This window comes from Sebastes umbrosus, chromosome 15 (assembly GCF_015220745.1).
Source record: "Sebastes umbrosus isolate fSebUmb1 chromosome 15, fSebUmb1.pri, whole genome shotgun sequence".
In the NCBI taxonomy this organism is placed as follows: Eukaryota; Metazoa; Chordata; class Actinopteri; order Perciformes; family Sebastidae; genus Sebastes; species Sebastes umbrosus.
In genome coordinates this window covers 25998212-26012364 of record NC_051283.1, presented here as the reverse complement: position 1 = coordinate 26012364, position 14153 = coordinate 25998212, and the positions used below count along the sequence as shown (strand labels likewise).

Genomic DNA, 14153 nt, shown 5'->3' with positions numbered 1-14153 from the left:
CAGAAATACATTTTTTATGCATTCTAAATACTTATAGAAAATCAGATCAGAGATCTGATCATTCCCTTCATATTTTTTATTAAATTTATCATAATTGTGTCTTTTATGTTTTGTAACCTCTATGGCATGGACACTCCAGTAAAAAAGATTTTTAAACTTGGTTAAACAAATTTATTTATAGACATCATGACGTATAATTATTTCATTTTCATTTCATTTCATTTCAAAATTTATTTTGAACATGTACAATACAAAACAATAAAATAAAAAATAAAGAAAAAGAGAATGATCATACCAGCTTCCTTATTGAGCCATATATATACTCTAATTACATTTTCCTAAATTTGTCTAACTATAATTATTATTTATTATTATTCTAACTATAATTATTACCTTTTATCTCTGTCATACAGAAATATAAATTAATTACTGATATAATTATCCTTATCAAAATATAAATTTGTTATCAATCCAGAATACCAATTCATTACTTATAATATAACTTAATCACTCACTAATTAATTTACAATGACAAGTTTTTTTAGAGATTAATATGGCTGTATCAAATAGAGAGTATTATGGTCTTATTTTGCATCTGCAATATTCACTGATATATTCAGGAATACTGAGTCTGTTTCCTGAAGCTGCCTGAAGAGGGCGACGTGGTTCCACGTTGACGCAAAATCTGCGACGTGAAACGTCATACGTCATCACGCTGCACTTCCTGTTTTGGACTTGTTGCGGGAAAAACCAGCGTGTTGACATAATTTGAACCGGTTTATCTCCATTTACAAAGACTGTAGTGTGGGTTTTCAGATGGAACTAGGATTAAACTAATCCAGGTAAATCCGACACACAACATGTAAGAGTATAATATATAATATATCCTCTCTAGAGGCTCTGGAGTAGACTAGTTATTTGTGTTGCTGCTGCTGAAGCTAATAGCTGAAGTTTGCTAATTCAACTATTAGCTAAGTTCCCTTCTATAAGTTGTGTTGTTTTTTGACTCTTACAGGTTCATTCTGTGAATGAACACAGCTGTCTCAGTCCCTTACTGTATAGTCTGTACACATATGACTGTGGCTAAACATCATGCAAACAGCATTGTGAAATTTGCAGACGATACAACAGTGATGGGCTCATTACTAATAACAATGAGATGGCATACAGGGACGAAGTGAGGAACCTGACCATGTGGTGTCACAACAACAATCTGTCCCTGAATGCGGAGAAAACTAAGAAGCTTATAATTGACTTCAGGAGAATTAAATTAAAACTGTTCAATCACCTGGAGAAGGTATCATACGTACTGTAGACAAACAGTAAACAGCAATTCACAGTTTTATGGGAATATCTAATCTTCTGCTTGTCTGCAGGTATCCCTGACTTCTGGAGAGCCTCTTCATCAGCATCCATGCAGTCACAGGGGACTGAATCCTCGCTGTCGGGCCTGGTGCCTGTAGCTGACGTCATCAACTCCATCCGGGAGCGCACAATCGCAGAGAACAGCATGGTGGTCCTGCTGCAGGGTCTGCAGGGCGAGGTGACCACGGTGGACCTGAGAGACGAGAGCACGGCGCGGGGTCGCGTGATCAACGTGGACGCCTTCATGAACGTACGTCTGGCGGACGTGCTGTTCCGGGACAGACGGGGTAAGCTCACCCAGCTGCAGGACCTGTTTATCACGGGCAGGAACGTCCGCTACGTCCACATCCCGGACCACATGGACATAATGAAGACCATACAGAGCCAGCTGGCCAAGATCCACCGCGTCCGCAACTTTGGTAGTCATGGAGGAGGCAGAAAAGAATACGCCAAGAAAACAAAATGAAACTCAATTTCTTTTTGGTAGAAGGACGGAAAACTCAGTTGAGTACTGCTTGTGCAAGACTTGTCCAAAAATACTCGATCAGCAGTTTCCAACCTGAAGGGCCACAATATGATCAAGGAACGAAAAAATACATCTGTTACATAAAAATACATTTGGACTTTTTTTCTTTCTTTTGTGAAATACTGGATCCTTTCACCTCTTCAGGCCTCTAAAAACCTTCAAATGAAACTATCTTAGAAGGAAAAAAAGTCCCTCTTTGCTTGAACTCATGTGCACCCTCAGGCCACAGCCTGTGATGACGAGTCACGGTGCAAAAGTTTGGCAATGTAGCCTGACTGATTCTGTTTTCTTTCTAGGACTGCAACTACATGTAACAATTACTTTCATTATTAATCAATCTGTTGATTATTTTCTTTGATTAATTGATGAAGCTTTTGTCTACAGAATGTCACAAAACTGTGAAAAGTGACCGTTGAGCCCAATGATGTCTTCTAATGTCTTGTTGTATCGGACTAAAACACAAAGATGTTGAGTTTACAGAGATGCGAAACCAAGAAAAGCAGCAAATTCTGACATTTGTGAAGCCGGAACCAAAGAATGTTTTGGCATTTTGCTTAAAAAATGTTTGAAACGATTAACTGATAAAAAATAGTTGCAGATTTATTTTCTTTCAGTCATTTAATCGGCTGATTGTTGCAGCTCCACACACAACATAAGCATTTTTGATGAACCACTGGACTAGCTAATGAGGTGAACGCTGTCTTTGTGTTTTGGTATGTTTGAAGTCTGTAAATGACACGAAAGAGCCATCCTCCATTTCTTTTGAAGAAGTAAGATTTTTTTTAAATACATACATGAATTATGAATAAAGATGCTTACAATTAAATCATCCCCACAAAAACGTCTCTGTTTCAACACACGACTGCTTTATTAAAATTAAATAGAACTAGGTCAGTCAAAGTTAATGTGATGATAACACGTTAACGTAAAATTTGTTTTAACACCACTAATTTCTTTAACGCATTAACGCAATCAATCTTTCACAAATTGCATTGTTTTAAAGCTAGAGTGACGATACTGGTAACTTATGAAACTAGAAAACAAAGAATCCACTGGTACCAACCATGTCATACTAACTTGTCATCATGAAAATGTGTTCTACGGGTACCCACGAGTCTCCCCTTTACAGACATGCCCACTTTATGATAATCATGTGCAGTTTGGGTTAAGTCATAGTCAAGTCAGCACACTGACACACTGACAGCTGTTGTTGCCTGTTGGGCTGCAGTTTGCCATGTTATGATTTGAGCATATTGTTTATGCTAAATGCAGTACCTGTGAGGGTTTCTGGACAATATATGTCATTGTTTTGTGTTGTTAATAGATTTCCAATAATAAATATATACATACATTTGCATAAAGCAAGTAGATTTGTCCACTCCCATGTTGATAAGAGTATTAAATACCTGAAAAATCTCCCTTTAAGCTACATTTTGAACAGATAAAAATGTGCGATTAAATACTTTAATCGATTGACGGCCCTAAATGGAACATATTACAATTAACGGTGAGTGCAGGTGTGGCCCAGAGTGTCGGTGTTTTTGCTCTTCAGTAAATGCTGGCATGCACCACAAAGCCCATCTGTCTGTCTGCGTAGAAAGTTAATAACTGCCCACATGCAGGAAAACATTACTCACCATCTATGCCAGTCTGGTGGAGGGAAAAACAAGCAGGCGTGTTTCCACCAGCTTCCACCTCACAAACATCTCTGCTGCATGCATCAGTGAGCTGTCACTCTCGGCCGTGATTGGTGGTGTGACATCCAGGCCTGGCAGGATGGGACTGTTTAGCCAATGGAAACAGAGCAGAGCGGGGTGAAAGGAAGAGAGTGTTTCGCTTGGAAACTGCCGTCCCAGTGTTCTCCCTATGCACAAATACGATTGGGAATTTAAGGAATTTGCAAAGGGGTATGTTATTCCTGCACTGAGTCAGGAAGAGGACAGGCCTGACATAACACAGGCGGAGGCAGCTGGTGCAGATAAACCCTGCTCTCTAGATAGATGGGAGTGTCATTTTGAGCGAAACGCTGCATTAAATTAAGGAATATGCACACAGGAATGTCCCTCGGCGGTTGGGTCATTGTTTTGGCTGTGGCCTCAGTGTGTTTTTAGCGACATATTTTTCTCTTGACTGCTTTAAAACCGACACTGAGAGCACGTGAATGACAGCAGCCCACATAATAACTGCTTACAGCTTTGCTAAAAACACGACCGAGCGCCACATCAACACTCACTAAACTCAGAATAGCACTTTACAGAGGCTCAACTGCATAAACAATTCTTTTACAAGACATCACACGGCTTGGTTCAGTGTCACAGACTGCACCAGTGGTCAAAAGAGAAGTACTCACATCCTGTACTTTAGTAAAAGTACCAATACAACGATGTAAAAATACTCCGTACAAAAAGTCCTGCTTTTATTTTCTTTCTTAAGTGAAAGTATTACAGTATCACCAAAAATGTACTTAACTCAAGTACTGTACGTAAGTACAATTCTGAGGTACTTGTACTGCACTTAAGTATTTGTAGTTTACTTCTACATTTCTGAGGGAAATATTGTACCTTTTACTCCACTACATTTATTTGCAGATTTAGATTAAAATAAATAAATTAAGATATCATTATATGAATACTATATTATTGCTGTATTACTAATATCATATATATATATTACTTTAATTAAAATTAGCCTCATATTTACCCGCTGCAACATTAACTATAAAATGCTAATGATTGATTGCTTGATGATTCTGAGATGGGCCATTCTGCAGAATGAATACTTTTACTTTTGGTAATTTAAGTATATTTTGATGCTAATATTTTTGTGCTTTTACTTACTTTGTACCCGTGGGTTTTCACCGGGTACTCCGGCTTCCTCCCACAGTCCAAAGACATGCAGGTTAGATTAATTGTTGACTCTAAATTGCCCGTAGGTGTAATAATGGATGAATGGATACTTAAAAGTTGCTAAATGCAAGATTGGAGCATTTCTACTGCCTCCGCACGGCTCTCAACATGGCGCTGTCTTTTGCAACCAGAGGGTGGAGCTAAGCACAACCGAACGCTGAATAAGGCATTTTTAGGCGACCAAAAAGGTTATAATTAACTTTGAACTGAAAACACACTGTGAAAGGGTTAAAGTTGTAAGACAAAAACACGGACAACTCCCAGACTGGACAACGCCGTGATAGCGACCTGTCAATCACAAAGTAGCCCCGCCCTAAAGCATCCCCTGCTTTATGGTCTATTTGACTCTAAATGGGACCATAATTTACTAAATGAACATCATGCTGTATTGAAGAAGACTTGAAACTAGCGATTGAGACCATAAACTCATGTTTACAATGTTTACTGAGGTAATAAATCAAGTGAGGAGTAGGCTCATTTTCTCATAGACTTCTATACAATCAGACTTCTTTTTGCAACCAGAGGAGTCGCCCCCTGCTGGCTGTTAGAAAGAATGCAAGTTGAAGGCACTTCAGCATTGACTTCACTTTTCAGACCCCGGAGTTGCCCACTGCTTGTAACAGAGTATTTCTACTTTTAAAGGATCGGAGTACTAGAAGTATAATTTAGTATAAAATGGAAATGCTCAATACAAAATTGGACTTAATTACAGTACAAGAGTAAATGTACTGTGTGTGTGTGTGTTTCCACCAAACAGCAGCACCTGCTGGCTTCACTGTTTGCTTAACAAACTCAGTTAGAGACACAAACTGCACTACTGGTCTTTTTTCCCTCCTCCCACGACACAGAGATTAAAATACAAAGAGCTCAATTAATCCACGAGCCCCCTAAGGCACGGCGGCCCTGTGCCCGTGGCAGCCGTCTAGCTATTTCCTGTCCCACCCTCCTGGCTCAACAGTGAACAGACCTCACTGTGGTGCGTCTGTGGCCAGCAGAGGACAGATCACCTCCCTCTGGTCTGTAGTGGGGCTCAAATCTGCACAGAGGCAGAATAACTCGGGTGATTTCTATACAAGTGAGGACTCTATAGAGGGGTTCACCTGCATTTTTTGGGGGGCTTTTATTTTGGAGACAGATGCCAGTGGTGCATGTGTGAGTTTCCCCTTATCTCTCAGGAAAAGGAAACACCTCCTCCTCCTCCTCTTCGATACATGTGAGGACCGTTTCTGTCTGGTCCTCCTCCTCTAGAGGATGACAGGGAGTGGATCATAGTGGAGGGTGTTGCTCCCTCTCCAGCAGCTACATCAGCTCCTCTGTCACGAACACTGAGTGACCAACAACCTCTCACTGCTCCTCCGTATAAATTATGGGGATGTTATCTAAATGTTGGCTGACAGAACAGGTCCAGATTTGGATGTAAATTCTTTGTTTTTCCAGCTGGAAACTTTGTGTTAAGTCAACCTGTGCAGCTCTCATCCCGCACCAAGGTGAGTGATAACTTCACTATCTTTATAAAAAAAAGAAATCATGTAAATCAAGCTTTTATTTCACATTACAGGGGCTATCTGTCAGATCTTTTAACACATTTTAAACATTTTCACATATACTGCAGTGACTCTGCTGTCAGGCAATAAACAAGGCAACAAACTAGTTTATTAGTAGGGCCTGCACCATGTTCTTTACAATACCGCAGACCATAAAATCCTTTATAGGTGCAGTAGCTACAATGTGCCACAAATCATCAACACTTTGAACATAAATTGGAAGAGAAAGCCCAGCTTGTTTCATGTATTTTATACTTAATTGAGCCCACTTTTATTCACTTTCTACTGTGCTAGATGAGAATATTTCTGTCAGCAACTCCCCGTCTGGGAGACACTAGACATTTTTGGTGGACTACTGTAAAACAACAAGTTTTATTTTCAATGGTTTCAGGTTTCATCTTTTGACTTAAATAGGATTATCTGAGCAGGAAGTGTGGGAGGGTTGAACCGGAGTGCATTTTATGGGGTTGCATAAACAGTTACAGCTGCCGGGCTTTGCATGTGTATAGTTAAGTCGAGAAGTTATTGGACTTGTCTGGAAATGTTAGGTGTTAAATGTGTCTGCCCGAGAGACTGCGGCGGCTTGTATAAAATGGACATTTGTCTCCCTCTGGCATTTGTGTTGTGCTTCCAGCTCGGGCAAACTTCACCACATACTGCCCGCTTCAGGCTGTCATCAAGTTCTGTGCAGCTCTGCATAAAAATATATGTATTTTAGTGTTAATCTGCAAGTGAGACAACAGAAGAAGAGTGAGGGTGTGCTTCTGATGGACACAATAGTGCTGCAAATAGTCTCCATCATATCCTCTCTGTCTATAATCAAGTCCTAAAAATCTTCTTTTTCTTAAAACGAGAGAAAAAACTCTGCCAGTGCAGTGAGATGATTTCAACTTCTTTAAACAGAAATCAAGTTGTTTCAAGAAGTTTACAGAAATGAGAGCTTAAAACACGATTTTGATTAAGAGATAACTGCACTAGAATCCAAAAAAATAAAGGATTTTAATTTTGCAATGAAACAATTGGTGATTGCATTGGAAACAAGTATAAAATATTCTTACTAGGGGTGTGACGATACATCGATCTGGATCGATATGTCGATTCAATGATCAACAATCCAATAACATCGATGCAAAGTGAAAATATCTTTACATTATCATCATCTTTAAGATAAACCTTTATTTTGAAATTCCCATTTTATATTTATTCTTTTTATTAAAAGGAATGGATTATTTTTAATTTTAAATGTCTGGAAGAGCCCAGTACTAAAATTGTCAAATCATAATTAAGTTGCTTTTTGTGAGTAAATATCAATGTAACTGATTGTGTTAAATGGGCATATGATACCGTCTCATATCGATCTCAGGCCCCACAATTAAATCAAATCGTATCGTGGCAAACTTTGTGATATCAGCAAATATCGTATCGTTGTCCAAAGAAACAATATCGTATCGTATCGTATCGTGATGAAACCTGAAATTTTCACACCTAATTCTTACTGCTCATGCAGACTGTTCCACTTTCTTTTAAGAAAATGATGCTTGTGCTTTCTTACCAAGAGTTAGATAGGAAGAGTGATACCTTTCACTATACGTGAAGCTACAGCCAGCAGCTAGTTAGCTTAGCTTAGCATAAAGACTGGGAACAGGTGGAAACAACTAGCCTGGTTCTGTCCAAAGGTCACAAAATGTGTCAAAAAGCTGTATGGATATATAGAAGATGTCACATCTTGTTTGTTTAAAACCGGCTGCTGTCTGAAGCTTTATATTTATATCTCAGCAAGAAAGCGAATATATCCCAAAATGTTGACCTATTCCTTTAAGGACTCAAATTACAGGAAATATGTCTTGATAAGAAAGTCACGCAATGTAGAAGTACTGGGTGTAAAGGCCAGTCTTTAATCAAAACAAACACTGTTCGACTTTACACGATCTGAAGCGGAAACTAAATTGCCCACTTATGTTGTTAAGGTCTGGGGGCCGCAAATTGGGGGTGCAGATGGAGTCATGCTTCTTCTGTCTGTGAGTTAAAACGATGAATAGAAGGCCGCTGCTGGTTGAGACCCACCGACCGGTTCTCATGAGTCAACGAGCCGCCGTAGAGACTACCGCTGTAATTGGCCCCTTAAAAAAAATTATAAAAAAGAAAGATCTTGAGAGAGAAGAAGGTCTGCCAAGAGTCACCAGGATAAAGATCAGGGTGGGAGAACGACTCAGGCCCCCGAATGGCAGCGATTGGAGCAGGGTATGATTTGGTGTTCTCTCTAGAGAGAAAGCAACAGAAAGAAAAACATTTGGCTCCCACGCACATTGTTGTTTTAATGACGGGGAATGTGAGGAGGTGGGAAATATCAGTCATCATGTTTACATCAAGCTTTACTGTAACTGTGAGACCATCTGTGACAACCCCCACCCCCCCCCCCCCCCACTTTAACCCAACCTAACCCTCAGCCTACTCATTTTTCGGTAGAAAGTAGTTCCAGTGATGTCTGCGGATTATCCAGAGTAATCAGGAAAGACATATTACTGTTGAAGAAGAATGAATTTCCCTGACTTTTCCTGTGGCGCCACCAAAATTTTAATTAGTCCAATACTTCTACTGTAAAACTAACGACATTCCTCAGCCTCAGCTGTACTTTGTGTTTAGTGCTAATCATAGGCTGTATATAAAGATGAACGAAATGGCATTGCAATTGCTATATATTTGCAGGATTACAAACTGGGTGCCTGTGGAGGCCAAGTAGCAACTTCCTCCAGGTCTGAAAAGTGAAGCCAATGCTGAAGTGTCTTAAACTTGCATTCTCTCTAATAGCCAGCAGGGGGCGACTCCTCTGGTTGCAAAAAGAAGTCTGATTGTATAGAAGTCTATGAGAAAATGAGTCTACTTCTCACTTGATTTATTACCTCAGTAAACATTGTAAACATGAGTTTATGGTCTCAATCAGCTAGTTTCAAGTCTTCTTCAATACAGCATGATGTTCATTTAGTAAATTATGGTCCCATTTAGAGTCAAATAGACCATAAAGCAGGGTATGATTTAGGGCGTGGCTACCTTGTGATTGACAGGATGCTACCACGGCATTGTCCAGTCTGGGAGTTGTCTGTGTTTTCGTCTTAGAACTTTAACCCTTTCATAGGGTGTTTTCAGTCCATGAAAGTTAATTGTAACATTTTGGTCGCCTAAAAATGTCTTATTCCGCGTTCGGTTGTATTTAGCTCCACCCTCTCGTGTCACTTCTGATGGCAACGGCCAAAAACAAAGATGGTGACGGCCAAAATGCCAAACTCGATGGCTTAAAAACGGCAATCCACAAACCAATGGGTGACGTCACGGTGACTACGTCAATTTCTTTTATACAGTCTTGAATTACAATATGCTGAAAGGTTATAATGGAATTTTTTCCCAATGATGCCAAAAGCGTTCTGCCTACTGAAGCTTTAAGTTACTGCTAATACAAACTAAACACTTTCTATTGCTGCAGCTTCACTTAACGTGTTTGTCAGTGAGCTTGACACTGACCGCTATCACCAATAATGTGTCTACAAAACAAGACAACTTTCACTTTCGGGAGATCAGTTTGAAATATTATTACTGATAGATGAAGCGTGCAAGATCAGTCACGAAACTGTACAGATATGTAGATGGGTTTGGTCCGAGCAAAGGAACCGGAAGTAGGGGGGTAGGAAGTGGGGAAGGGGCCATTGGCTCCTGCACTTTAGACGTCGCAACTGGTGTGATCCCAGTCTCCAGTTTGTTTTGCTGCCCCCAGTATTCTGGGAGCTGTAGTATTAGACTGCATTCGCTGTTACCACCAGTAATTAGGGTGTCACCAAATCAACCAGGAATCTTAAGGATTGCCACAAATCATAGAATATGTGTCAGTCAGACTCTCAATGCCAATTAAGTCTCACAAATAGTCATTGAAATGTTTTTTTTTCCCCAAAGATTTAATTGTTATTTTTTGTTTTCTGAGATGCCCCTGGAGCTGTTCCACCACCATACACATTTAGTTTTAATTGGTTGCAGCTGTGGGCAAATCCTCTGCTTCTTTAGTGCATTGCATTGTGGGACAATAGTGTGCATCAATAGCACACACAAAAATCAAGCATTTTTAGTATGCATACTGACTTATTTTTGTCACATTTTGGTGTGAACACACTCCAAAACCTGCTTCGATTTAGTATGTAGTATTGAATTTGGACACAGCTTTTGTCTTGTTTATACATACTTCTGGAAGGCTTTTCTCATAAGACACCCTTTGTAAATGGTTGTAACTAATGGCTTTATTAATGTTAATGAATAAATTACACTAATGCTTTATAGATTAGTAATTAGACATTAATAAGAACAACTTTTGGGTTGCCAGGTCGTGAAAAATCTCTGGCTGGCTGGTGTTTTTCCTCCTCTAGCATTAACTTAGCTTTGTCTTTTTAGATACTAATTTAGTTCATAAAGAAAAGACTACCTTTATTAATTATTGTCTTTCTAACATTTAATTTATACATTTACTGCAGACTTATTGGCTTATTACAAAAGAGAGAAACCAAAGAGCATTTATTAACAGATTACCAACATTTATAACTACATTATTACCAAATAGAAACGGGATTATCACAATGTGGTGAAAATGGTTCTGCTAACTGATCTATAAAGCATGTTATAGACCATTAAAGAAGCCATTAGTTACAAGAAATCCTTCATAAAAAGTGTCTTACCATCATTCAAAACTCAGAGACAGATATCTCAAAACTTATTTAAATCAAATTGAAACGAAAATATACTTTTTCTGTAATGACGTAGCTGGAGTTTCAGTCACTTTTTCTGTGGATAAAAGAAAAGAAAAAAACGCCGGAAAAGAGCCTCCTTAGGCACTACGGTCATAAATATAAACATCCTCATCAGACACAGAGGGCCTCATGTTGCTGTCCTCACCGCAGGCCTGACTGTAAAACACTTACGAGGAACACAATGTCCTCGTCTACTGACCTCTGACACCAGTTTAGATCACAGGGATGATGGGTGGGGAACATTTTTTCAGGCTTTTTGATGAGCTCAGACTTCCCTAGTGGCTGGAAAAGTGACACTATACTGTATATTATATAATTTAAATCATATACTTACTGTCTGCTTGTGTATTTTTGTGACAGGACCTGTCGTTGGTGTTGGAGTTCAGTGTGGAGCAGAAAGTCCTGGAGATGGTAGATATTTGATTGCACAGTGAACCAGGATGGAGCCTGTTAAGAGAGACTTGGAGCTGCTCAGTAACAGCATGGCGACCTACGCTCACATCAAAGGTAAAGACCTCAGTGTGTCTACAGCTCTTCTCAACCTCTGGCTCTGGGCTTCATCGGGTCACGGCATGAAATTTATGGGGTCACAGGATGTGTTCAAAATATACAAAAAATAAATAAATTATATTTCTTGCCAAATACTATATAGTTTTACTTCTTCAGGCCTCTAAAAACATTTAAAGGAAATACACTTTCTTGGAAAATTGGTCTACCAGCACCTCTAAAGCTATTAAATTGAATGAACACATTATATCATGTTTGTTTAATCTTAACAAAAATCATAGTGTACTAAAAATGACAACTTGTGGTATTACCTGTGGGCAACCTCCATGACTGAGAAGTGAAGCCAATGCGGAAGTGCCTTAAACTTGCATTCTTTCTAACAGCCAGCAGGGGGCGACTCCTCTGGTTGCAAAGAGAAGTCTGATTGTATAGAAGTCTATGAGAAAATGAGCCTACTTCTCACTTGATTTATTACCTCAGTAAACATTGTAAACATGAGTTTATGGTCTCAATCGCTAGTTTCAAGTCTTCTTCAATACAGCATGATGTTCATTTTGTAAATTATGGTCCCATTCAAAGTCAAATAGATCAAAAAGCAGGGGTGCTGAGTGGGATTCTGTTACCTTTTGTCAACCTGAAAAATTGCTAGTAACTATTAAAGCTGTAGTGGAGTAAAAAGTACAATATTTCCCTCTGAGATGTAGTGGAGTAGAAGTGTGAAGTTAGATAAAATGGAAATACTCAAGTAAAGTACAAGTACCTCAAACCTTGAGTAAATGTACTTAGTACTTACTGTTGCTGAGGTCATTTTCTAACTCGTCCATTGTGTGTCTCTGCCCTCTCAGCCAATCCAGAGAGCTTCGCCCTCTACTTCATGATGGGCGTCTGTTTCGGCCTGCTCATGGCGCTGTGCCTCATGGTGGCCGCCATCGCTTGCAGGACTCGCCGCCACGGCAAACCTCCCCCTTCGCCCGAGAGGAGACAGCTGAAGGAGTCCAGCGAGGAAGAGGAGGAGGAGGACGATGACGAGGAGGAGGGCATTGCAGAGGAAGATGGGGAGGAGGCGGAGATCCCCAAAGTGACAATGAGCGATCGCAGCAGTCAGTCTAACGGGACTCTGAGGAGCGTGAACGTGTTCGCGTCAGCCGAGGAGCTGGAGAAGGCGCGGCGCCTGGAGGAGAGAGAGCGAATCGTCAGGGAGATCTGGAGGAACGGACAGCCGGACATCCTGGTCACGGGGACGGGGACTATTGGACGAGTGCATTACCACTAACAGACACTTTGACTGTGCCCTAAAGATCCACCTCTGACTGCAAAGGGCAAGACACACACAAGAGGTCAATATCAAAATAAGGGACTGTACGGAAATGATTGTGGGGGTGAGGGGAGTGAACCTTACGGGTCATTAATGTTTCAACCCCCCTCAAACAAGATTAATAAAACACCATTAAATTAGTCCAACTTGTTTAATCGTGTACCCCAATTTAAACCTTAAAATCTTAACTCAACTTCTAATGTGCACACATTAATAAAACACTGATACAGATACATATCTGTTACATTTGAAATAAGTAATCATATGAATAAATACACAAAATATATTTTGCAAAGCAATATTTATGATATTTTCATATCCAATACACTTTTAAAACTCAGCTCAATGTTATGAAATGTGAGTAAAACCTGTTTGTCCTGATTGAAAAATTGGCATTATATCACAGGGGAAAATATCATTATGAAATAAAAAGATATCTTGGGGGGAAAAAAAACACATTTATATTTTGATTTATTTATATTTTACTCTCAGGAGGATAAAATAACATGAGCTGAGTTTAAAAAAAATGTATTGAATTATTTCAGTGTTATAAGTTTAGTCTGTAATTATTTATTCATATGATTATTCTTATTCTTATTCATGAATTTCAACATGTTTTGGTCTCCATAGCTTTTCTTTTATATTGACATTAAAGGTCCCATATTGTAAAAAGTGAGATTTCCTTTATATCTTTTATATTATAAAGCAGGTTTAGGTGCTTTAGGTGGATTTCTGTCCATTTGTGATGTCACAAATATACAATATTTAGACCATTACACAGTTTTAAACGTAAACATTCTAAATGTGTCACAGTTTATTTCCAGTTGCAGTGGATGTAAATAACATCAGCTGACAAGAAGTAAACATGGACCCAAACTGTTGCCGAGCAACGGAATTCTGTTGCAATTCCATTGAAATGCACTAAAACGGAGCGTTTCAGACAGAGCATGAATACAGGCATATTCAGGCAGACAGTATGAGGAGAGTAAAGTTGTTTTTTTTTAACATTACAGCATGTAAACATGTTCTAGTAGAAACACAAAATACAAGTATGAACCTGACAATGAGCACGATATGGGACCTTTAAGGCAGATTTTGTAGCACAATTTAGCTTCATCTGTATTTTACCATATCTTTGAAATGTGAATAATTAAAAGAAGTTTAACCACTTTTTAATCAACAACAGGATATATAATTATATATATC

At 39.2% G+C, this 14153-nt stretch overlaps 2 protein-coding genes across 2 annotated transcripts; both read left to right on the top strand.

Annotated features, from left to right (window-relative positions):
* The first annotated feature begins 706 nt into the window (after nt 1–706).
* On the top strand, nt 707–6210 carry lsm10 (LSM10, U7 small nuclear RNA associated). The gene is made up of 4 exons (XM_037794956.1): nt 707–842; nt 1377–1906; nt 4708–4714; nt 6200–6210. The coding sequence occupies exon 2, from the start codon at nt 1415–1417 to the stop codon at nt 1829–1831; it is 417 nt and encodes a 138-aa protein (XP_037650884.1). The 5' UTR covers nt 707–842; nt 1377–1414; the 3' UTR covers nt 1832–1906; nt 4708–4714; nt 6200–6210.
* eva1bb (eva-1 homolog Bb (C. elegans)) lies at nt 5823–13717 on the top strand. Its single transcript, XM_037794955.1, has 3 exons — nt 5823–6284; nt 11486–11632; nt 12478–13717. Exons 2-3 carry the CDS (start codon nt 11566–11568, stop codon nt 12903–12905), a joined length of 495 nt encoding a protein of 164 aa, XP_037650883.1. The 5' UTR covers nt 5823–6284; nt 11486–11565; the 3' UTR covers nt 12906–13717.
* Nucleotides 13718–14153: the final 436 nt, after the last annotated feature.